The sequence below is a fragment of the Cupressus sempervirens genome, chromosome 5 (assembly GCF_028749045.1).
Source record: "Cupressus sempervirens isolate cs-2001-9-10 chromosome 5, ASM2874904v1, whole genome shotgun sequence".
Classification (NCBI taxonomy): domain Eukaryota; kingdom Viridiplantae; phylum Streptophyta; class Pinopsida; order Cupressales; family Cupressaceae; genus Cupressus; species Cupressus sempervirens.
Genome location: NC_143122.1, coordinates 484,698,554 through 484,724,748, shown reverse-complemented (window position 1 = coordinate 484,724,748; position 26,195 = coordinate 484,698,554). Strand labels below are relative to the sequence as shown.

Sequence of the window (26,195 nt, the reverse complement as noted above, 5' to 3'; positions counted from 1 at the left end):
AGCTCAAATGCTTTACACAGATAAAGTATAAACTAAACCAAAGATAAATTGATCAATGCAACTTAAGAATACATAGACCAACTTCAAGCTTCACAACATAAAGTTCGAGAACACCTACTTCTTTATTCAATTTGGAAATTTTTTGTATCCAGAAACACAAAGTTTTCAAGTTACAAGCACTTCAAGATAGCCTCGTTGTATAAAGCAAAAAATGATAAATTACAATGAGCTCTTCTTTATATAGGAAAAGAAGAGAGAGAAAGGTGGAGAGGAAAGGGGAAACCCGTAAACACCTTGACTTATTCTACTAACTAATTAACTCTTAAATAACTTTGACTTGTTCTAAGTTACACACCTAATGCTATTGCAACTCGATTGCATGAAGCATGTATACAAGTGCATGTTTACTGTATTTACAAAGTACATTGCTTCTACAAGTAATTTGCCAAAATTATTTCTACTTCTAAAAAGCATAAGAAAGAAGTGCTCAAGGCACCTAGGAAGATCTTCACAATGTTTCCATGAACTCTCTGAATTTGTGCAATGATCCTTGTGGAACAAATGCATCCAGATTTCCTATGCTCCGTGCAATAACTAATTATCTGGATCTCCTATGCTTCGTGCAACAACTAATAACTTACAGATAACATTTGCATTTTCTGAAGTAAAAGTATTATATTCTTTTATCTTGCTTTGGTGATCACGAAGTAAGAATCTATAGCTTGTGAGAGTATCAATCTCTCCCAAATCGAAGTCTTTTTGCCTCAAGCTGTAAGTGGATTACTTCCTCAAATTTTGTTATGAGAACTCCCTCATCAACGAGTTCTCCATTTTCAATGATAATTGCACATGCTAAATGCTGAAAACCATTGTTGATCATGAGCTCTTGGTCTTGTCAACATTGTACTGTTACTTCGCCTTCAACCACTAGGCTTTGCAGCACCTTTTCCTTATTGCCCATTAGATGCAAGTTATTGTAGTACATCTCCACTAAAGAGAAAATACCATAATCACACCAAATATCTAAGTCAACTTTGTTCATAGTCTTCGACACATTTAGGTCCACCTTGAGAGATTTAAGTTATTGATGAAATGAAGCAAGAAGCTCCTTCAATCTGGCTGAAATATCTCTCACATGTCTTAGTATCCTGAAGCTATCCTCAATCCCATCAACCCCTTGGGACACTGGACGATCACAACAATTGTCCATGACTCTAGCTTTCTTTGCAATCTACACTACAAGTTACAAAGACTCAACTGTTAGAGAGGAGGCCTTCATCTTCTTAATAATATCTTGAAGTCTAGCATTCTCCTCCTTAAGCATGTTCTTCCCTTCCCATAGCTTGTCATTCTTTTGTGAGTATGTTGAGAGCATCATGTGCATTCTGCTGACAAGACAAAAAAGATTGTTCACCAAGTTCAATTGTGGTGAACTTGTAATCATGGATTTGCATATCCTCTGCTAGCTTTTTATCAAGAGGTTCAACCACCTCTACATATTTGGTGCTCTCAGCACCCACCACAATCCTTCATACCACCCTAGACTTCTTGGTCATAGGAAAGTTGACCTTTTGCAACCACATTGGAATCATCGTCTTCAGGTGGAAGTTCTTCCTTCTTCCTCTTTTGAGTAATTGCAGTGAGCCAAGGAGGAAGAGTAAAGGAAGAGGACCCTATAGCAACAATGGTAACCAAAGTCGACATTGGATCAGCTTGCGCAACTGTAGCTACAATAGCTAGGGCCACATACATAATCGTCATTGGAGTTGGGCGGCTATGTGTGACCTATGCCATGAATTGCTCAAATTGTGCCGACGAAGTATCTATCAATGCTATGAATGGAGCCACAGCATTTATGATCAATATGGTGCAAGCACAAAACATTCTTAAAGTCGTGATATTGCTCCACTGTAAGGACCACAAAAGCAATGAAGAGATAGACATAGCTAGTGTAATCGAAGTTGGATCTACATGGAATGGTGCTAGGTCAGAAAGAAAAGTGTACATGGTAACATGCAAGGGTGAATCTACTAACTCATTTGAGGTTGGTGCAGAATCAAGAGTGGTTGCAATCAAGACTTCTAGAGGAGATCTCCTTGGAGAGCACTTTTTTGAAGGAGGAAGCTCATCATCACTAAGATAAATGTGAATCTTTTGAGGTTCTGCATATTTCACCTCAAGCACACATCCCTTGCCTCTGTCTCCCTTGATGGTGAGCTTTGGAAAGGTTGTTGTCAAAGACTTTGTACCATCCTTTTGTTCACTTCTAATTTCAACCCTCTGATTAGACTATCAGGATCAAAATCTTTTCCACACTTCACCTTTACAGTCTTCAACCCTCTTTTCTTCAACCAAATGTTTTGGCAAGAATAAGCTGAAAATGGTCCCATATGGAGATGCTTTCCTTGGATGAGTAAGATGGAGATGGGATAGGCAGCCTATTGAGGTGATGCTCAGTGTACTCAAGATTCAAGACTTGATCATCATCTTCGACCCCAACAAGGATCACAACAAGATTGAAGTCCACAATTTTCTTAAGGGTCAACCAGCAATAATCCGTCTGGTAGATATCAATCTTCGTGTACAAATCAACCCAAAGGTCTTCAAGGCGATGAACATGAATGTAAGATTTTTTGATTTTATCGTTCATTCGTCGCCAATCAAAGGAAGCATGTGCCATGAACTTCTTCAAAGTGATATGTTGTAGCTCAAACTCCATGTTCTTGGCCTTTGGCACTGTATCCAGTGAATAGCCTCCAATCCTTAAAGGAATCTTTGATGAAATACCAACGCCTAGCCTATGAAAAGAAGACTCATATGATTGTATTACCATCAATTGCCTTGCTAACTCCATAAGGATGATCTTATAGTAGGAAACCGTGAAAGAGTATATGACTCGTCTTTGAAATAACCAACTCTCATGTAGGTAAAGTTGGGAAACTAGAGGAACAAACAACCATATTCATTCACTTTTGTCCACACTTCATCAGACAACTACTTCTTTGGCAGTTCCTTGTTAAATAAGCACATACAATACCCACAAAAGGCATCTTGCACCCTCCTATAGTGCAAGCGACTGGATCTCAAGGTAAGCTTATCAAAATAAGCTAATATTGGCACTGTCATGCAGTCACCCTTGGTAGATAGGCCTAAGAATGAACCCAAGGCAACAACAATGTACATCAAATATGAGTTCATATAGAAAGTCCCAGCCGAAGAGAGTTGGGATAGCTGCTCCAATAATATTTCACTTATCATCTCTCCCCAAAAGATCTTTTGTTTTGAATGGACAATGAGAGATATATACTTGTACATCCACGACTCAAAGACATTTGATTCTTTAAGTCCAGTGATGCGACTAAGCAAAGTGATAAGACTATCGATTATTTCCTTGAAGTCGGAATGACACGCTCCCTTTGGCAATCTAACAAGATTTGGCCTGTAGGGGATGATTTCCACAGCTAGTCAAATTGTGATGTGAATATCAGGATTTAACTATGTGATTTTTGAGTCAAACTCGATGACCCATGTTTGGGGTTGAGGCAAATGGGGTTGCAAGCTTTGGGTTTAACTGTGGAGGAAACTCCGTAGTTAAGCGCGCTCAGGCTGGAGTAGTACTGGGATGGGTGACCTCCCGGGAAGTCCCGGTGCTTCACCCCTGTGAGCATCACCTAGATCCAATGAGTGCTAAGTGTTCCATTTATTCTCATGAGAGATGGATTCATGTTGAATCACTACTCATGAAACATGGGTCATCGAGTTTGACTCAAAAATCACACAGTTAAATCCTGATATTCACATCACAAGATTTGGCCTCTTATTCATCAACTAGTTGCCATTCACATATCTACTGCATTCTACCATATAATTGTTCCATCTTTCCAGGGTATTTTGTTTAGTGATGATAGTCACCAACGAAGCAAGTGTAACTTGAAAGATTCGATCAAGAGTTTATGGATACAAATTGATGATGGTCTTCCCATCTTGAGTTCAAAAACATGCATTCTATGGTGGAATACACAAAAACAAGTTTTTGAAATATGAAAGCATATGTAAACAGCAATGGGGTTATATGAAAAATGCATGAAAGTGAATGAAAGGATGTTTACTTATAATGAGACTTTGCATTTCATCATAAGTAAATGTGCAATCATATGCAAGCAACTAACATCACAAGTTTTTAAGTCATGTGGCAGCGGTATGTAAAATATGAATGAAGTGTATGTAAGTATGAAAGTGGGATTTTTTAGCAGAAAAGCATGTGGGAAATGAACTCACTTTATGAGAGTGTTTTTCAAGAACAGAGTTTTTAATTCCGACTACGTGTACAAGTAAGATGAAGTACCTACACATGCAACTTAGAAAATTTAGACAGAAAATAGATCATATACTGTAATGTCCCCTTTTTGGACATTAGAAATATTAAAGTCTCATTATATATAATGTTAAAATTGACTAGGAGAGCGTAGAGTCAAATTATAAGAAGGTCAATTTAATGTTATAAAGAGGACAAAAAGTCAAGGAGGAATAAGACGAAAAGCTAGAGGGAAGTTGAAGAGTCACAAGGGAATAGGACGAAGCCGGAGGGGAGTTGAAGAGTCTTAATTTGTGTATTAAAAGGGAAAGAGGTTCATTCCTAGATATGCTTGATTTATTATTTCAAATTTCAGTTCTCTCTTGCGAGAGTATTTAAAAAGCTTCAGCTTTCAACCAGTATGAAGATGTAGCCCCTTGTTCCGGCGAACAGTGGACACAAACCCATTGTCCAGGGAGACATCAATTCAAGTGTTTCATATGCGCTTACAAGTTCTTATTCTAGTATTCCAATCTGACTGTTAAGCTGTATTTAAGATTGGATTTGTTAGTGCTGGTTATTGTATTGTTGTTGTATAATGCAATACCATATTTTAAGGAGTTATAAGAGTAGCTGGTTTTTATATTACTGGTTTGTAACGCATTGTTATATGCTCAAATCTTGAATGCTATTTTGGAAAGAACAGTCTTTATCTTGTGGAAAATCTTCTGGATTCATTGTTCTATCGTATTACAGTTGCCTATGTTTGAGTTTTGAATATTACATTCAAGAAGAAGCTGGTTAAACATCTACTAGTATTTCCCTGGTTTCGATTGTGTTCGTATTATATCTGCAATAATCAGTCTTGAATATACTATTTACAAAGAAATCGAGTAAATATCCGATTAGGGATATTTCATATACGTTATATAAATCTGAAAATTGAAACGAAAAGGCTTGCATAAACAAGAAAACAAATATTTACAACAAAGCCCTGTGAAAGTGGCAATGAATCAAACCTTTTTCCACAAAAAGCAAGGGAAGAAGTCCTTTAATCCCTTGTGCAAAAATCTGAAAATAAATCAAAAGAGATTTTGTTTGGATTTAGAATGTTTGCATGATTGAGAGTCAAATAGACTTCGAATCTTGACTCAATCTTTGCAAAATTTGTGTCAAAATTCATAGTTTGCCAAGTGTAAATAAGTTGGAGATTGAAAATACATCATTTTAGCAATTGTTTTGACCAAACAATATGCAATATGCAATGCATTTTAAAAATGTCATCCAAATCATTATATGCAACTTAAAAAGGATTATGTGCAAGCTGGAAATGATAAACAATGCTTTAAAACTTACCTTGAGCCAAAGAGTTGAAGAATTGATGAAGAAAAAATGCTCAAACACAAGATATTTTTGGGCAAAAACATGTCGTGAATGGGCTATAATATAAGCAAAAACCTCTTAAATCTACACTTTTGAATGGTTAAGAGTGATTCCATGCAAAAACAACCCTATGTAGAGAAAAATCCATTGTGTATTGACCATGAAATGAATGATTCCTTGCTGCAAAATCCCATTTTTCTCAAAAATACCCAAATAAAGTGGGTTTTTGCAAGTCAAAAACCTGTGTTTTTGCTCCAAAAATCGCCACTCATGCTTGGATAAACAAAAACGCCTTGTAAAATGAATAAAGACGCACTTTTTAAGTTCTAAAACATGTGCTTTCTTGCCCAAATTTGCCACCTACAGAAAATGCATGCAAATGGAGTAAAGACGTGTTTTTAGAAGTGGAAAGCATGTGTTTGGAAGCAAAAATCGTCGACAATGGTTATAAAACAAGTATCGACACACTTTGGATCTCCAAGACATGCTTTTGGGTTGAAAATTGTCACCCATATGCATATTTGATCTAAAATGCCTACAAGGTGAATAATGATGTGCTTTTTAGACACAAAAGCACATGCTTTTGTTATAAAAATCACCACTTATATGCATTTACATACAAACATAAGTAATGGTATGCTTTTTGGAGAGAAGCATGTGTTTTGAAGACAAAAGGGTGCACCATATGCATTAACATATCAAAAAGCTTCTATTGAAGAAGTAATGACGTGTTTTTAGGGAGGAATAACACATGTTTTTTAAAATGCATGTGCTTTTGGGTTCAAATTCCCCACCTATATGCATTTTAATCCTAACTCAAGTCAATAAACATATTAATAAACTTCTAAATTGTAATAACATGTGCTTTTGGATTCAAATTCCCCACTTAAAAGCACTTAAGTGATAAAATAACAAGTTATTGCCTATAAAAAGTCCACCTATATGCATTTAAGACTTATATTTATTGGCAGTGGGTTTTGAATAGGTGTTTAGCATGTTGATATATGATATGAGGGATAAATAACACACCTTTATGCATTTTAAATGTCCTATGTTCATTAAATTTAATAAATAACTATAGTTTTCAATAAAGCAAATGTTCATTTTCATAAAACATTAAAAACTATGGTCGAATCAACTCAAAATGAGCTGAAATTTTAAAATGGATGTCAAAATCCACTTTATATATTAAGTATAATTTTATTTAGTGCAATTGTCAATAAAAAGTCCACTTTAGGAGGTTTTTAATCACAATATGTTGAGCCTTGGAAAACCCCACCTTTTCTTTCATAACTTCAGCTAGACAACTCAGTTTAAGCCCTAAGTCAGATCGAAATGAGTGAGATTGCAAGGGCTATTATCATACGACAAAAACAAGAGCCAAAACTATTTACAACAAAAAGAAACGAATAAAAGACATGAAAGTTTAGCAAAACTCAAGCGTTTACAGTCAAAGAAGTATAACTCTTCTTACAAACATATAAGGATTAAACTTGACAGAAAACTTCAAAAGAAATGTAGAAATAGAGTTACATAGAGTACAATTTAGGGATAACAAATTGCCTTATAATGCTTTACCAATACTTTAAAACAAAGAGGCTAAACCTACGAATTCATGAGAAAATTGCGTAGGGTTGCCTCAATTTTGTGATGTCAAAATTAAGGACAACAACGAGGTAGATTCCTATTGATCAAGTTACATGTTATGAGTTATCCCTCATTATATGTTCTCTTTAATGAAGGTGCTAAGGATGATTCTCAAAAAAGTTAACAAACTATGCAAATTGCTTCTTCAACAAGGCTCAAATTAGAATAGCAAAACTTTAATAAAATGGTCAAAAGCATGTCTCTTATCCTCTCAAGGCCATTACAAGATAAAAAGTTAGGTTTTCAAAATAAAGCTCTTAAGGCCAAGCTAGTTTGGATTTTTGTTGAAAATCAATATCTATATTCCTATCAAACTTTAAGAAGGAAATATCTTGATGCTATGTTGCTTCAATGCTCTAAACGTTGGATATCATCCCAAAGGGATCAACATTTTTGAATTTCTTGGCTTTCTCCAAGGAGAATCACCAATCATGTATCTTAAAACCCTGGTTACAGAAACAAAAATATCTCTACTTTGAGGTGATTCTTGGTTGAAAGGACTCGCCTTTTCGCTTTTTTGGAATTAGTAGATGAGAGTTACAAGGTGGGAGTAAGGATAAATGACCTAATAAGAAAACAATGAATGAGCTTTGAACATGCTCCATGCCCAAAGGACCGAAAGTCCTTTTCTCAAGATATGGTTAAAAATCTTGATGATCCCAAAGGTGGAACATGAAAATAAGTTGATCTGGACAAGGAATGCGTCGTGAAACTCTAAGATTTGGATATTAAGAGAGGCCGCATAGGAGTTTGGGGCCTCAAATGTTGTATAAGTGGTAACTACTTAAGCAATTGTATGCAAATTACCTAGTATGATGGTGTAGGGTGCTTATAGGAACGTCTTTAGGACTCCATGTTGTGTTCATGCATTGAGCAATAGACAGAAAAGCATAGGGAAGGTGGATAGGGTGAAGATAGTAGTTGTTACATCCCAAAAATTTTCCCTATTTAAAATTATTATAGCTGTTGAGTCGATTAGATAAAAACTATTTTTTTTCTTTCTTTTGTTTCCTATTCATGTGAAAAGGGTAGTTATATGTAACCGTTGTTTCATATGAAATTGGTTGTTATCAATTATTATGTATAACCGTTTAGTGATGATGGTAATTGACCGTTACTTGTCATATGTTGATGATGGTAGTTAGCAGTTGCTTGGTTTCGGAATGATGGTTATTAACTAATTTCTTTACTATTATCCATGTTATATGTTGATATGGATTTATCATGGGAACTTGTTATTATGAGCTATTGGACAATCAATAAAACATTAAACATTTTAACATAATCAAAATGCGTACCATTAATGGTTTTTGTTGACTTTCTCATCATTTCAATATATGTATGTATGTGCACATAAGAGTATGGTGTCACCATAGTATTAGATTATACAAGCTGATCCCTATTAATATATGTATACATAAATATGTGTATACCTTGAGAGGATATGAAAATAAAATAATCTCCCAAGTATATACATATTTAGATATGCATATCTGAATTGATATAACCTTGGACAAGATAATAATATGATGTCACCATTAAAAAATTATATATATATATATATATATATATATATATATATATATATATATATATATATATATATATATATAAATTTCTTTTGATTAGAAGACCTTTGAATTCTTTCCTCAAAAATATAAATCTCTATGAGAGACAAGGAGTACACTTGGCATTTTTCTCTTAAAAATCGGTGAACCAAGAAGTTGATTATCTTTTCTATAACTGCTATCAAGAGTCGTTGCTTCCTTTAAGCCTTCTTTGTTATTCTGCATGTATATATGTTTGAACATATGATGGAAAGAAAGCACCCCCTCCCCCCCCCGATTGTGGATTTTACTTCTATTCCCTCTTCTTATTTCTTTCCTTTTCCTGCGATTGATACGAAAAGTAGAACTGAGTTCTGTTTCTGATTTTTTAATGGTATTGGAACCTGATTTCCGTATTTGAGAAGCTGACTTCGAGAGCTGGCCATTCAGAGTTAAACAAAGATCCATCTTCTTCAATTGATCAGGTTATGTGATCGGTTCTCGTAAATTTATTTTGATATATGTATTGCATTCAAAATTATAGATGCAAGAATAGCATTCAGGATTTCCAAATAATGATGCTCGGCCTTGATGTAATTCAAGTCTATCGAACAGTACCTTCGATCAAGCACATCAAGTTATTTCACCATGTTAAGACTAAACCACATACACATTTCATACTATGTTTTCCTCTTTGACTAAGTTGGTCTTTCAAATTTGAGTTATATCCTCTGAAGTTTCTTGAAGTCTTTAAGGACTATATTACATCAATACTGAAATATATGTATATTAAATTACAACAGCTGAGTTTCAGCAAATGATCTGATATCCTCCATGATTGGACACCTAGGACTCACCCGGCTAGATGGCCAAAAATGGGTGAAGAGGTGGGAGAAAGTTCTGCAAGAACAAGAAAACAGAATCAGATTTGATACAACAAATTTATTACTTTTAAAAAATCATTTAAAAGCTCATGCACGTCCATTTAATTTACCCTATTGTCAAGTCGAGTGGTGGTGATCGGGTATTAGAAACCCATCCAAAAACCTTGGCCAAGGTCGTTAAAGACATGCTTGCCTTCTATAGATCACAAGATGTGAGTGGTGCCAGATAATCAGACATGTTCATCTATTACTGATCGGACTTTCTAAACACCAGTATTGCTCGGATGGTTGGACTAATAGTGCCCCAAGCCTAGCCCCAGGGTAGAGAGGGTCTTTCTTATCAAAATATTGCATGGGGATTGATATGGTCCGTGTTGAGAGGTTAAGTCTAAGCTAATGCTTCTACTCTTATCCAAAAAGCTTGCACAACCAGTTCAAGACTCTCTAGTTAGCTTTTGTATGTTCTTTCTCTATCCTTTGCTATGCATTTACTTCCTCTTGTGAATATCGAATATCATAGTATGAATGGTAATGATTTGATTTACTTCTGTAAAAATGATAGTAAATAGTTATTCCAGTTGATAGTTATTTCAGTTGAATATTAATTTAGTTAATATCCCATGAAATGGAATTAAAAATGTTATATTTTGGTAGTTTAGTTGAAGTATTTCTTTCATACCTACTTTAATTCAACTTATAGCTCTATTCATTTTAGTTAAGAAACTTCATTTGTTACAGTAGTGGCAAAAGCTAAAAATATTCAAGTGTTCAATGCTAGTCACCACACCTCACTTGCTCACAGAAGGAATTTTTTGAGGAAGGAATTCTTCAAACCGATATAGACTAGATATGTCGATTACTTCATTTTGTTAAAAAGGTGCTTGAGACACAAGAGTCTTTACAATTGATGAAGGCAAATCTAGAGGGGAGTAGATGACTAAATATGAATGCTAGTAAGGGAAAATTTGTGAAACAAAAGATCCTTAATTAACTGTCGTGAAGTAAGAGAATTCTGATCTTAGTATTAAATTATTAATTTATTATGTTTGTAACTTGATTATCTTCTTGATTTTTTGAAATAACAATATCTCTGTCATTTGGAATTTATAGTCATATTATTTTTAAACATTTTGTTTGACAATATGTTTTTTTCCTTCATCTCACCTATTGTAGATGTAATTAAATATGTTGATACAAACTCTCCTAGTATTGGAGATATTTGGAGATGTTTGACAACAAAATTGGCAAATAAAGCAAGTAATTCATAAGAAATGTCTTATTTTGAATTTATATGACGAGCCTGTCGGGCCCATTAGAGCATATGGCAAGCATTGCTCCAAGTCCCAAATTGTATGCACCAAAGACTACTAAAGGACCTCCTCCTAATGATGGAGTAAAAGAGGGATTGATAAAGGCCCTTCCAAAGATGTATTCAATCAAGAAGACAACTTTACTTCAAACATAATGGCCTGCCTTCGTTTAATTTTCACAATTTCACATTCAGCAAACCAAAGGCAAGGACAAATAGATCTACAATAACTCAATCCGAACCTATTAGATAATAAACATGGCATAGCAAGGTTACAATGGAGCATAGTAACATGGGGACGCGTCCCCACCCTTTTTCCCTGATGCACCCAAGACGGGGATGCACCCAAAACGAAGGGACGGCGTTCCTGCATCCCCAATGGCACCACCATTTGGTCACTGTCTTGCCAAGGACGAGGGGACAGGAACAAGTTCCCTAACCCCTCCAGGGGACGGCTAGGTGTGCCCTATCCAACCAAAATAAACTGAAGTTTGTTTAAAAAAACTAAACATGTTTTAATATTCTATTGGGCGTATTGAATATCATATCATGTTGCTCAATGTAATCATCTCTATGATGAGATACTCATACTTTTGACATCTATGACTATTATTATTTAATATTTATATAATAGAAGTTAGAACTCTTTCATTTGCTCATTCAAGTATTTAAAATTTTAATATTTATTGTTCAATGTTCAATATTCCACTTTCATGTTCCACGTTCAATGCAACGTTCAAGACTCAAGTATTTAAATTTTAGTACATTAGTATTTACTATTTTATATTTTTATGTCTTGTATTGTTATACATATTTTCATTACTAGCATTTTAAGTACCACATGTATAGTATATAGTATATAATATATAATCAATTGGTAAAGAGAGCTCATTACATTCAATTTGAGAGCTCCTACTATTGTAAGGTGAATTTGTGACCCCACCCCTCCCGTCCCCAAATTGAGGCCCCTTTGTCCCCCTATCCTGGAAACTTGTCCCCCTGTCCTCACGTCCCCCAGGCCGGTGTAACTATGTAATGGACTTGAAACAGCTTATCATTTACTTTCTTTGACAAGATGTCTTTATGTACCATAAAGTAAAAGAAATAATTTAATAAAAATATTTTAAGTTGGGCCCAATCACTTTACTTTCAAAGAATAATTTAAAACATTATTATTAATCTAATAGAGTGGCTGCCTACCTGTGTAGTTTGTGTGCACCTTTTTCCTTCTATTAAAAATTTCTCTATGTTGGAAATTTTTTACTTACCTCCATATTAGTTACTGTGCTTCTCTTCTAGTGACCTTTTCCTTACAGATTACCTATATGCTCAAGAGTGTTTTTCTTTCATCTGGTTGGTTGTCAATTGTTTGTTGGTTTTTTGTCTTTTTTATTTATTTTTTAGCAGTCTTTCATGCAACATCTTATATTTAGATACATCAAATTTTCTGCAATCAACATTTCTTCTCTTTTGGTTATGTCTGTTTTTAGCAGTCTTTAACACAATTTATTTTATTTAGATATTTTGAACTTTCTGTATTCTAAGTTTCTTTTACTTTGGTTTGCTAATAAATTATATCAGTTTAAAACTTCCTAAACTACAGATTCTTTTATTCGAATACCAAGTTATTTGGTAGGTACCTTCTATTCTTAAGACTACTATTTAAGGTTTTGTTTTTCAAATTGGGTTCAACTACTTTATCTTGGTCTCAAATGTAATGTACTCTCCCATGCCATCTGTTTGCTTGCCTTTGGCACCCAACTTTTAAACTTTTAAAACTGGTCTTCACGAAGATATCTCCTCAATTTCTTTCAGTATATTATATTGGTTTTGGGCCAATAATCTGTTTGTGAAGCTTTGTGAAGAAGAATCATTAGAGACAGTAATTGAACTTGAGCCCCGAACCTCAAAATTCAAGGTTTACAGTTCAAAGTTCAAATGCTCCAAACTCAAAAGCATGGGTTCAAGATCAAAGGCATGATCATCTTTTAAAAGATGCAGATCCAAGGGTCAAGTTCAATAGTTCAGATGTGCAGAGTTCGGATTTGGGAGTACAAGCTAAAGGTTGCAAGTGGGTGATTCGAGTTCCAAAATGTTCATAGTGAATCGAATCGGGAGCCCTCTGTAATCCCAGTGAACAAGCATGGTCTAAGAAACAGTTTTATAGATGGCACTAAACAATTGAGCCTTAAGGCATCTTTTGCAGGTTGAGAATGCAGAAGGAAAGGAAACACAGGACATGAATTCGTTGAAAAGACGTTCAAAGCTCAGATTGGGAGTTCAAGTTCACATGTTTGGATTCTAAGATTGAAAGGTCTCAAATTGATTCCATGTCTTGATGATATAATTGATCTCTTGGCAATCTAATAGAGAAAGAAAGCTGGCCCAGTCTGGACATTGAAAAGAAGTCACCGAGTCCTGCAGTTTAATTGCCCATAAAAGTTATGGGAATTATTTACATATGATTCGGGAGTTTAAAAATAAAATCAAATTGAAAACTCAGAAGCTTTAAAATTTCATTTTTGAACTGGTGCCTGTGAGGATCTATTTGTTACTTTAATAGACCTTAGTTACCTCTATCCATCCATTGTGAGCACATTGAAACATGCTCACATGGACGTTGCACGGTGAATCCACAGCCCGAGAAATAATATGTATGCAATTCTTTGAGGATTCAGCCATAACTCACATTTGTGACTTGTATGATGTTCATGCATTGTGCCATAATCCCAAGATGAAATTGACGCCTACTCAAGATGATTGGTATTGCCAACTTCGTGGAAAGGCTTGGCTGCAATGCAATGGTTGTAATGCCCACGACTAGTCATGAAATCAGGCCGAACTCAATTCAGTAGGAGAAGTTATAGTTCTCATTGGAGACTCCTATAATGAGACTCAAACATAGACCAAGTATCCAAATGCAGGAGAAGGCCAACTCACGCACGAAGTATGGAATTATTGACTTGGCAACTATTGAACAGATTCAATCTAGCAAAAGTGAATCATCCTTATCCCAATGGCAATGTCGGCTCGTACCCATGTTGGCAGCATCATTTGGGTCTTATTTGTTGGATCTTCATTTTATCCCCTACCCAATGAATCATAAGATACCGCATATGATGAGGAAGACAAACAAGTGTTTGATAGAATGCCTTGCCACATAATGTCAGCGAGGTTTTAGTATCCATAGAGCATGATTGGACTCCAGCACATCATGCGGCTAGAAAAGGAATTGTTGATTGAGCAAGGTAGTAAAAGACGACTTTGAAAAGAGCGATGGATTAGAAGGATTTTATGAAGCACACGGGTCAAGTGAATATGCTCTGATTATTACATCCAGACACATCGGACCTTTGTGCAACTGCAAATCAATTGAAATTTGCAATGAGACATACTCATGCGGCTATTGCACAACGGATTCATAGCTTAGGAAATTATATATGTGGGGAAGTTCTAGCCATTGCAAATATGTAGGAGCTACTAATAGTCCAAAAAGACCCGATGGGCAGAATCATCTAGGCATTTCATAAAAGAGGCCCAACGTGGTATTTTATAAGCATTGTGTATCGAGCGATCAAGCACACGGCCTACGTATGAGGCCAAAATCGGACACATGCCCTATTGAGGATATCATACATTTGTCAATTACTTTATGTGGTTGACTGAAACTAATAAAATCCCAAGGCCTGATACCTCCAAGGACCCACCACAAATTGGTTGCAGATCAATGTATGCAATGATCAAACAGGGAACTGCCAACAAACTGGAATAGGTCAAACAAATTCAAAGAAAGAGAAAAGATTGCAATTCATGTATTAATTCAACTTTTTAAACTTTCATTACCACTGCATATTGCTGAGTATATGGAGATCAAAAATAAACACAAAAGAGTTGCACAAATCATTACAAGGCAATGCAAGAAACATAACTGTTGCAATAAGTAATTGGTGAGAAAGGGATCTTGGTCACAAGTTCAAGATAAAAACTTTTCCGATACATTACACCCCACAGTCAAGGTTGTTGGTCATTTCTACCAATAGAGTTGGACTTCAACGGGTCTAGAAGGACTACCTATTTGTTATGAATATCTTAAATAAAGTTATTCTGAAGTACAATACAACACAAGCCCTTCGTGTGTGCTCCATGTCAGAATTAGTAACGCAGAATAAAGGACTCTTCTTCAAAATACACAAGTATACATGGTGTACCTACTGATTTTGTATGGTCAATCAGCAGCAGGTGATGCAAGCATGCTTCTATCCAAAAAGAGGCGATCAATAGGGGTTAAGAGGACTTCTATCTATTCCAGATCAATTTTGAGGGGAAGTTACTTGACTCCTATAACACACCAATGAACGCCACTAGTCCAATTAAAGCTATATGTCATTTTGGGATCAAATTTTGGTCCCGATAATTATGAAGATGACAACTATCAAAAGTAAAAAGCCGCATACCAAACATATGCAAGTGTTGTTAGAGTAATAAAATATTTTCTTATTAATTAAATCATATTGATTTAATTATTAAGTCACTTATTATCTCTAGTGTACTTAAGCTAAACTTTAGACATATAATAATTAATTCTTTTATTAATTATTATCATGCAACCTTGGTTTTACCAGTTAGGGTTTTGATCTCCTTTTATAAAGATTGATCTCTTTGTAATACATTCATTCACTTTTGATTATAACAATCTCTCTTTTTGCTCATCAAGAATGTCTCATCGATGGATCTGGGAGTTCCAGCATCCATAGTTTTTTGCTTCTCTCTTTCTGTGATAGGTGTTTGCATGCAGGTGATTCTTGGGAGCTGTGGGGTTGATCTTTCATCAACTTCAACATGGTATCAAAGCACTAGATCTTCATGTCCTTGTTCTATTTATGAGAAGTTTGGCTTGGCTTTCAAATCTGTGTTTTTTCTTTTAAAAGGCTTCATTTTTCAAAGTTTTTTTGATTGGATATGGGGGGTCACCTTTTTTTAGTACACTTTGAGTCCAATCAGACCTCACGATTGAGCTCAGAGCGCCCAAAAAACCCTATTTTCATATAAATTTTGTCCAATTTGGACACTGTTGGAATCTGAGGCAAAAAAATATTGCTCCCAGATTGGGCACATTTCCCAAGGTAGTGATTTGTGATTTTTGAGATTTTCCAGCTTGAAAATCAAGATTTTGGCATGGAAATCGAGATTTTTGTCTCAAAAAAGTGAGATTTTGGCATAGAAATCAAGATTTTTTGATTCAAAAATCGAGTGTTTTGGCACGCAAATCAATTTTTTTTGTATGAACAAGAAACTTTTGTGTAAAAATTGAGATTTTTAGTACGCAAATTGAGGTATTTTGGTGCAAAAACTTATGTATGTTGGGCCAAAAACCGAGGCGATTCACCTTTGCTTGCCCTTCCAACTCTTTTTTGACCTACTTGTGGGTTTTTGGCAGTAACTTGCTCATCCGAACTTTGTTTTTTGCAAAGCGATATCGTTGAAAAGTTGATTCCGAGCCCATTGTGATGGTGTGGTTTATTTGGACTTTTGATGTTGTTTCGTTGTCGGTTTATGCAGTCAAAGCAAAGTAACAAGACTCGCCGCAAGTCGAGCGAGTCTCCCGAGATAGCGAGTCAAGAAGGGCTTGCTGGGTCAAAATGACCTGTGACTCGAGCTCAGCGGGTCAAGGAGGATGACTCGCTTGACTCACGTGACTCGTTAGTCAAGGCGTGACTCGTGGGTCACGACAATCGTGACTCGCGGGTCACAACAATCGTGACCCAGCCGCAATAGTCAACGTCCGACATAGTTAAAACAATAAAATTTGCTTTTTTTTTAAATCTTTTTTTTGGTTTTTTTTAATCCTTAAGACCCTAAAAGGGTTTTCATAACACTATTGTGAAAGAGAGAGAGAAAGAGAGAGAGAGAGAGAGAGAGAGAGAGAGAGAAGAGATAAAAGAGTGTCACTGTTTTGTAACCAGCTGAAAGGAAGAGGAGAAAAGCTTGCATTTGTAACATTGGAGCAACTATATGCTTGCATTTAGATCATCAAGGAGTTTATAGGAGCCACAATCAACACTTCTCAATTCATTTCAAAGAGGTTAGAGCTGAGTTTTTGGATTTTGGTTTTTTTATTCTCTATGCTTATGGGTTTTTTGGATGAATTTTTTCATATGTTTATGGGTTTTGTTTTACTCTAGATCTTCATAAAATGCAATGCTTAAATGGTAATATTTTGGTGTAAAATGTCTTATTGCAGCAACCTTGACATTTTTCCGTATTCATAATGGCTTGTCTAGCTAAAAAAACCCAAGCTCTCTAAAGGTAATAAAAAGATGAGTGTTAGAAGTACACCATAGACTTTCCGAGTAGAGGTAGAACTCAAACAAAATGCCTATTTTGTAAGGTCATTAATAATGGGGGGATAAATAGATTGAAATACCATATTGCTGGTATACGTGGTCATGATGCTGAGCCTTGTAAAAGTTGCAACTCCTGAGGCTCAACGTTTTTGTTATGTTGCCTTGGAAAAATATGAACAAGAAAAGGAATTAAAACAAAAACAATTGGCAGAGTTAGCTCAGATTGGTTCCACTTCCCTTCCACGCTCATCTAGAGCTGCTTATGTATCTTGTTTTACACCCCTAGGTTCAATAGGTTGTGTTAGAGAAGGTGCTTCCCTTCCCCCCGATCGTCCCAATGCTTCTACTAGTTGTACTTCTTCTATATCTATTCCTTGCACTGCTAATGGCGCTGCCCTTGCTAGTAGTACTGGCGTTGCCTTTGGTCCTATAATCAGAAAATCTGAGTTGGACAATTTTTTTTGTACCACATTCCACTCCTGGTGCACAACCCTCGCTTGAGAGCTTGGTCTGGAATAGGGAGATCCATTAAGCTGGAAGAAGAGCAATTTGCAAGTTTTGGTATTTCTGCAACATTCCATTTATAGCAGCCAGGTACTTCAACTTCATTTATATTTCATTGTTTTATGTTTTAAGTTTTAAATTCATTTTTTAAAATAAAATTTTATAATTTTAACTTGATGTTGAAATATGCTAATTAAAATGTTTTTATAAATGTAACAGGACTCCTTATTGGCAGGGGATGATTGATGTGGTTTCCATCTGTGGTGCAGGGTTTAAAGCCCCCACTGAAGATGAGTTGAGTGGCCCCCTCGTACAAAATTGCAGCCAAGTAAAAATTGCAGCTTAGGCCTTATACAATCTAGTTTCTAAATTTCTAGCTTTAAAGTTCAAATTTTGAAATGAGACTAATATTTTTTTCTTTTCTTTTTTTAAAAAATCGGATAGATGGTGGTAAATGTTTGGGCCTTCAACCAAAAACCTTCAGCAAATCACCATCCGCATAATGAGCTAGCCAAGTAGCGTTTTTGGATGTGAGGGCAACTAGAGCATGTTCGAGCACGTCCACTCGAAGAGGCGTAACAGGTTGTTTGTGGAGAAAATGAATAAGCTAGTCTTTGTGCATTACAACCTATGCATTAGGGCAAGGGAGATTTTGGATAGTGACACCTCTCCAATTACTCTAGAGGAGGTTGATCCAGAGTCTGAGTGGATCACTGAGGCTACTAATCCAATCTTTGATGATGAGGACCTAGACAGGGTTAACGAGGCAGATAGAGAGGTTGAGGCCATGGCTATGGCAGCAAAGGACCAGAGAGCTACAATTGTTCCTAGTGGCACCTCACAGGAATTGGTAAAGAGTACAGTTGAACCTAGAGGCACCTCACAGTCTGATGTTATGGCTAATCAATCATCCAAAACCTACCTTAGACACCTTACTAAGAGGCATTTTATAGATTATACTGAGCCCAAGGTTGAGGTTCGGGATGAGGATGACGATGACGATGACGATGAGGAAGAGGATGAGGACTAGGAGCCATAGCTATAGTCTTGTTTTAACTTTTTGTTTAACTTAACATATGATCGAAATTTGGAACATTTGATGATGACTATTGATATGTTGAATTTCATGAATTTGATATACATTTTGATAGGTTTCATGGATTTATCATTTTATATATCTATGTTTTACTTTTCTATTTCCTTCAGCTACTATTTAGTATTTAGCAATTTACCTTTGTACTTATGTAATCGATGTATGTTTAACTTTTAAGTATGTGCATTCTGATCAAAATACCTTTTATTTCATGATATTATTGTGTCTTTAAGCTTTATTCAATAATGGGTGCATGGAATGTTCTTTAAATCATAAAAAATCTCAAAATTTCAAGGTTTTTTTCACTTTGTCGAGTCATTGGCGAGTCCAAGTCAAGTCACGAGTCAAGTTATCCTTGCCGAGTCCGAGCCGATTCCAAGTCATGTTACTTTGAGTCAAAGTCAGAGGTTCTATTTTGCACTCCAAGAGACATATCTTGAGACATTTTATTTTCCAGATTCTGCTTCAAACACACCCCATTCAGTTTTTTGTTTTTTTGCATTCTAGTAGATATCTTGGTTGTTTCAAGTCCAAAGATTGATTTTGTTACTTTAGATGATTTTTCATAGGTTGTACTATCTCTTGTATCAACCTAATGTCTCTTTTGATCTTTGTTGACCTCATTTTGTAGTATTTTTGCAAACGTACTGAGATAAAGTGTCATTCTATTGCATTTTGGAATCTTGCACATCGTTGTGTGTTGTTGTACTCACACTACATTATAAAGTGCCTTGGGGGGTTTCATGTTGGCCATATTTGCCATCTTCCTTTGCCAAGTGAGTGTTCCTTCTATGACATTAGCCTCATGATGTGTTTATGACACGTGCCATTATAGGTGTTTGGACCTCTTTTGCACTCTCGATGCTCCTTGTTCTTTCTACAAGAGATATTGCATTCAGTTTCAGTGTTCATGCCTTACCTGTCAGCATTATAGAGGGTTTATGTTGGTTCTATTGTTTTGTTAGTTTGATGGAGTGAGTTATGTATTCAGTATTTGATCCTATGTACTAAGTGATTGCAGTGGTTGGATACCATGCATTTCAGTGAGATGGATCATTTACCATAGAAACATTCTTTCATTCCTATTTTGGGACGTCATGAAGATACCTTCCATCTTCGATTGATCAGCTCTTCAGACTTAGTCTTCTCTACTTGGTCATGTTCTATACAATGGAGGTTCTTCAGATCAACAGTTTGATAGTGCTTGCAGCTTCATGCTTCAGTGGTGTTCTTCATGATCATCTTTTGTTCCTATCTTTTGGGACATTCCCTAGTTTGGAGGCTTCTTGAGTCCTTCACTAGTTCTTTTTAGCATTATTTCCATCTCCCTTTGGAGTAGGGTTTTTCCCATGTAATTTTCTCTATTTCTCCTCTTTTCAAAGATTTGGTTACGCTTGGCTACCTCATCAAGCTTTGTTGTCGGGACCCAAATTTACTTTCAGTAGTACTTTCTAGATTTTTAGCTGCTCCCTAAGTTTATCTTAAGGGGAGGTGTTAGAGTAATAAAGGATTTTATTAATAATCAAATCATATTGATTTAATTATTAAGTTACTTATTATCTCTAGTTTACTTAAACTTAACTTTAGGCATATAATAATTAATTCTTTTATTAATTATTATCATGCAACCTAGGTTTTACCAGTTAGGGTTTTGATCTCCTTTTATAAGAATTGATCTCTTTATAATACATTCATTCACTTTTGATTATAGCAATCTCTTTTTTTTTCTCATCAAGAATGTCTCATCTGTGGCTCTGGGAGTTCCAGCCTCCATAGCTTTTTGCTTCTCTCTTTCTGTGATAGGAGTTTGCATGTAGGTGATTCCTCGGAGCTGTGGAGTTGATCTTTCTCTTTGTAATACATTTATTCACTTTTGATTATAGTAATCTCTCTTTTTCTCATTAAGAATGTCTCATCTATGGATTTGGGAGTTCCAGCCTCCATAGCTTTTTGCTTCTCTCTTTCTGTAATAGGTGTTTGCATGCAGGTAATTCTTGGGAGCTGTGGGCTTGCTCTTTCATCAACTTCAACAGATGCCATAAATGATGTTTAATTCAAAAACCATTTGACAATGGTGAAAACACCAACATAATAATTAATTATTATAACCTAAGTCATAGGATTCATCGAATTACATCCATGATGTTCAAATTTCAGCAAACTTCTACCCTTTCTGAACTTATCCAGATTTTATGATATTTAACATAATACTATTATTTATAATAATATTATTTTATTTTGATATAATATTGAATTATTTAGTAATGTCAAACTATTTCGACAATTTTGTGGATATATTACTTATATTTAAAAATAAATAAATTTATATAAGTTCAATTTAATGTTGGATTTTTTCCGAATTTTTACCCTTGCCAAAGTTCATCCAAATTTTATGATTGACAAACTCGAATTCGAATTTGAACCTTGTGACTTAGCTTGTAACTAGATATTATATGGTATTGGCAAAGGGTGCTATAAATTCCTGGAGACATTTTGATTTTCAAGAATCAGTTATTGGGAATGGAAGGGTTAAAAGAAGATTATTTAAAGAATATTTTCAAGGCAGCAGGGTTCTTCTTTTCCGCTAGTCATGAGGCTACAAGGGAGAGGGAAACATTTTTTAAGCATTGATTGTAATGGAGCTAGGACGGAATTAGTATGTTTTGCTTTATTTTTTTGTGTAGATTGACGGGGACAAAATGATCTTGTGGTTGTTCTTGTTCCGTGTTTAAAATAAAGAGGAATTTATATATCAGGTCCTGAGGTCTGAATATTTATTCTCTGCTTAAAATTGATCAGGAAGTTATTTCTTCCATACTTTGGATACTATTATGTGTTGTGATGTCTCAAGTAAATGAATCTGTTGATTTGGTACTCATGTTCTGCAGACTGAGATATTTAAGTCCCTTCAATTTCTCTGCAATAGGGAGGATTTAGTGAATGGTCTGTTGGCCATTTGTTGGTTTTTCCCTGAATTATTTATGTCTGAAAACACATTCATTTCCTATTAATGAATGAATGTCAATAGCCTTCATGTCTTCAGGTTAAAGACATAATCTGCATTTAATTCAAAATATCTTTTAGGAGGGAGTTGTACCTCACAATTCAGATGAAAGCTATCAATCCCATGATAGTCTTTCCAACTGTTAGTTAAGTTTGTTCTTCATTTTGGGCATTATGAGTCATTCTTCACCATTCTTTTTGAAGGACAAATCTGTTTACTAACACCATCTATGAATATAAAATATTTCATACCACATTCATAACTTGTCAGTCCGCTGACAACAATTTCAGTCTGTGTGCTATAACTTCCCACTGCCCAATCGTTCAAGCATGTTCCATCAGAGGACAGTTACTGCTTTGTCATTTTAGGTCAAAGGCCAGGAAGGAACAGTGCCCACAGACATGAAGCCAAAATTAGCCATGCCCAGACCAGAACTCCTATATGCTGAAGTAACAGTTGTAACCCACACCAAAAAAGGTAATTCCAAGATTGACAAGATCAAGGCTGTGGAGGAAAACGGAGCCTGAAAACATGAGGCCATGATCAGCCACATCTAGGTTAGAATCCCCTGAAAGTAACAGTTGTACCCTGCACTGGCAGCCATAATCCCAAGATTAACAAAGGTGAAAGCACCATGATGATCGACATTCTTGGGCCCAAATACATCCTAATTCCAGACACAAGGTCTGCATACACCCTATTCCTCTCAAAGACTGTAATACAGAACCAAACACAGTCCTGTGTGTGACATACTACAGAGTGAACTCAAAGCACCAGCATCTCTACAATCTTATTGCATGTCTTTATCAGCTATTGAGAGAGTTTACATCTCACTGGCAGAAGCCTCCTATAATAAATGCATGAGTTGCCAATAAATCAACAGTTTGATTGCCTTCACAGTAACAGTGGCAGCAAAGAATAGAATCGAAGTTATTTCACAAATTGTTTGCATCTTGAATCATGGAATTCATTTCCACCCATTTTCATGTCTTCAATAATAATTTTCTACTCCCCCTTCACAAGTTATCTTCGTAAAACTCATCTTCCTAGCTACAGTAGTCCAATTGGACATGTCTTTGCTTCTACGAAATTGTAAGATTGTAAACCATAATACTTCCCAAAGGCACAAACAATATCCCTAGAATTACTACAGAAGATTCTATCCTTCCTACTCTTCTAGGATTACCCTCAAAGCTCCCTTGAAAAATAAATTTTATCCAATCCTGATCAAGCAGGATCCATCTAGCAACATGTCTAGTCTTCTTTTTATCCCTAAATTCACTACCATCTGGGATATTCTAAATCCAGCTCCACATTTCTCCAACTTCCATATCCAGCAATTCTTCCTTTTCCATCCTCCGAGATTTTATTATTGGTTCACAGATTGTGACCTATGTCCGTATTCCAAAGTATAATTGAATGATTCAGTGCCCTCGCTAAAGCCATTCTTGAAATGAGATCATCAAAGCACCACCAAATCAACAGGTTATTAATGTGGAAAGAAGGAACCCAATCAGATTTAAACAATAAAAATCCATGACCAGATAAATCATATTTGATAACTATTAAGTAAAAAATGATCAATCATTCTGTCCCCCATCCTGTAAAACACACAGTGAGGATCTATTAAAAACAATCTTGGGGAGGTTACCAAAAGTTAATAATTTCTTACGTATTTCCAGCCAAAAGAAAGTTTGAATCTTTGGAATTCCTCTTTTGAACTTTTGTCAAAAAAATATTCTCTGATCTTTGATTTCTGAACAGAATTAACTATTCATCCTTCACTTTAAAACACCCACTCTTGAAGCCATCTCAAACCAGCGTCAATTGAACCTTCACAAGATATATTCATATAATAACTTGTTAATGGCTTGTTCAAACTATGCAAAGCAGAAGCAAAAATGTTTTGGGCATTTCCATCATCAAGGCATAGTTTCTTTGTTTCCTTCCCAACACAACTGTGAAAGAAAAAATCATCTTAGTAACTTACTAAGCTTCGAAATTTCCTCCATTTTAACCTAACAGTCCTAAAAGTTTAGATGGCATTGTTCTTATCCTGCTCAATTAACTCGATATGCTTCCTTCTTGAGATAGTCGAGCTTTCCACTAAGTTAAAAGAGTATAAAACGACTTGAAGTTGGCCAACATTAACAAACGCAATGTTTTGAAACTTCAAAGTGAATGGGGCTCAAATTTAGAGAACAATAAATTAACATCTTATTTCTTCTTTCTTCCTGATAATTTTAAGATTTCCTCTATGAGTTCAAAGATTATAGGATTGACTTGAGGTAGGCCAACCCAAATGATGGTATAAACTGTAAGGGTAAACTAGATAAACCATGCGAGCAGGCCCAGATTTAAAGAAACAAACAAAATGATTTATTATTTCTTCTCGGTAGGCATCCCGTTATGCCTGTGGCTATGTCATTGCTTACTGCAGGTTTGTTGCTTTGGATCAATGATATATTCTCCGTGGTGGCTAAACATTTTGGAAAAATACAGACGGTATATTAAACTATCGTGTATCCAAGATCAATGTTAAAACAAATAAAAACAAGAAGAAAGGATCAACCTAAGGATGATAGGCACCCAAGTATTTTGTGGGAACCATGAAAGAGAAAACTTACAAATGATAAGTATTCTCAAGCGGCGAGGAATATTAAGAATTATGTCAGAAGTAGAAAGGCAAATTCTCGATGGCCAGATGCATGTATTATAAACAACAAAGTGCAATGGACACTAAAATTGCTGTTACCTGGTCTGGGGTATCTTTGAGTTTCATACCCACTGAATCGGCTATAAACTAGTCTGCTGTCTCCTAAAGAAAAAATTAAACATCGCCTGGCATCCATTCCTGTTGTTGACGGATTTATCAATTCAGGATTTATTTTCAAAATCTCTGTGATCAAGGATCCCCAATTTTTATTTTTATTTATAAATCTCCAATTTTCACAATCATTGAAGCATTGCCAATCATTATAACATTAAGAAAAGAGAAGCGAGTTGAAAAATAACTGACCTCCTTGGCAGCCTCCTCCAAAAAGAACAAGCGTACCAGATATGAAATTCAAAGAATGAGAAGCCCTGGGTGAGGGAACAGCGTCTAGTTGTGTCAATTGACGAGCAAAAACAGAAGCTGGAGCTCGCATCTGGCGATAGAGAGCCTTCCACCCCAATTTCTGGTCACCCACAGACAACCACGCATCCACAGCCATGCTTCCCCATTCCCGTCTGCAAATCCACGCCCACAAGCTTTCCGATTCCGTCAACTGACGGAATCTCCTGCACGTCATGCCAAATGACAATAGTGATTTCAGCGGCAAATACTGCAAAATCCCCAACACTTGATCTTCTCCCAGGGACGCAAAATGGCCTTTTTCTGTCATAATTTCTTTCGCCGGTCTTTCTCGTCCTTTATTCTGTGCCATTTTATAAGAATATGGTTTGTCTATTCATGTTAAACATTCCAGCCAGCTTGACGGATTCCAGAATCAAATTCTTGGCTATATTACTGTATCTTCCCCAATGCTCGCCTCCTTTCTGCTCATTTTCCTATAATTTTTTGTTTTTGTTTTTGGCTAACTAGAGTTCACGCGAGTTACGTAAGGATTTAAATATCCTCTGCATCCTAGGAAAGAAACATGGATTGCTGTCCTTCGTGGCTCCAGTAATTACGATAACGATTGTCAAAAATAGATAGCTTAATCTCAATCACAGTAAATACAGAGCACAGCCCCAGAAGCAGAGATCGATTTCTAAATGCGGCCGTAAGATCGTGGATGAATACTGCCTACAGTCAAATCGTCATGGTGAAAATGTACATTTGTTTTGGTCTTGGTCGTGGTCTGGGTCTGGTCTTGGCTAATTTTAAAGAATGATTATAATAATAATAACTAGCACTTGCTCCACAAAGAGGTGCAAGAGGTACCCGATAGTTTCTTTTTTAGGACAAATTTAAAAGACGTAAATTTAAAACAAATATTTCTAATTGATAGTATAGATTATATATATAGAATAGAGGGATATACATTTGACATTTCTCTTTGGAGGTAAAAAAAATGTAAAACTATATTATTTGATTTAATGCAAGACATCGAGTTCAAGAGTTGATTTGAATTGCACATTTTTTTATTTTTATTGAAATTGCAAATAGAAATGTAACAATACACATAAATCTCATCAAAGA

The 26,195-nt window shown here is 35.7% G+C and overlaps 1 protein-coding gene across 3 annotated transcripts in view; it reads right to left on the bottom strand.

Moving 5' to 3' along the window:
• The window catches only part of LOC149556854 (Kelch repeat-containing F-box family protein), a 111,585-nt gene extending 85,723 nt beyond the window's left edge, over positions 1-25,862 (bottom strand). The window contains exons 1-2 of one of the 3 annotated variants that reach the window (XM_089831442.1): positions 25,029-25,589; positions 24,765-24,863 (exon numbers count right to left, since the gene is read on the bottom strand). In XM_089831442.1, coding sequence (XP_089687568.1) covers positions 24,765-24,863; positions 25,029-25,437 — 508 coding nt within the window. In that variant the 5' untranslated portion in view covers positions 25,438-25,589. Of the gene's footprint in view, positions 1-24,764; positions 24,864-25,028 lie in introns of all 3 variants that reach the window. The other 2 variants (XM_089831444.1, XM_089831443.1) reach the window with 2 other exon arrangements.
• Between the last annotated feature and the right edge of the window lie 333 nt (positions 25,863-26,195).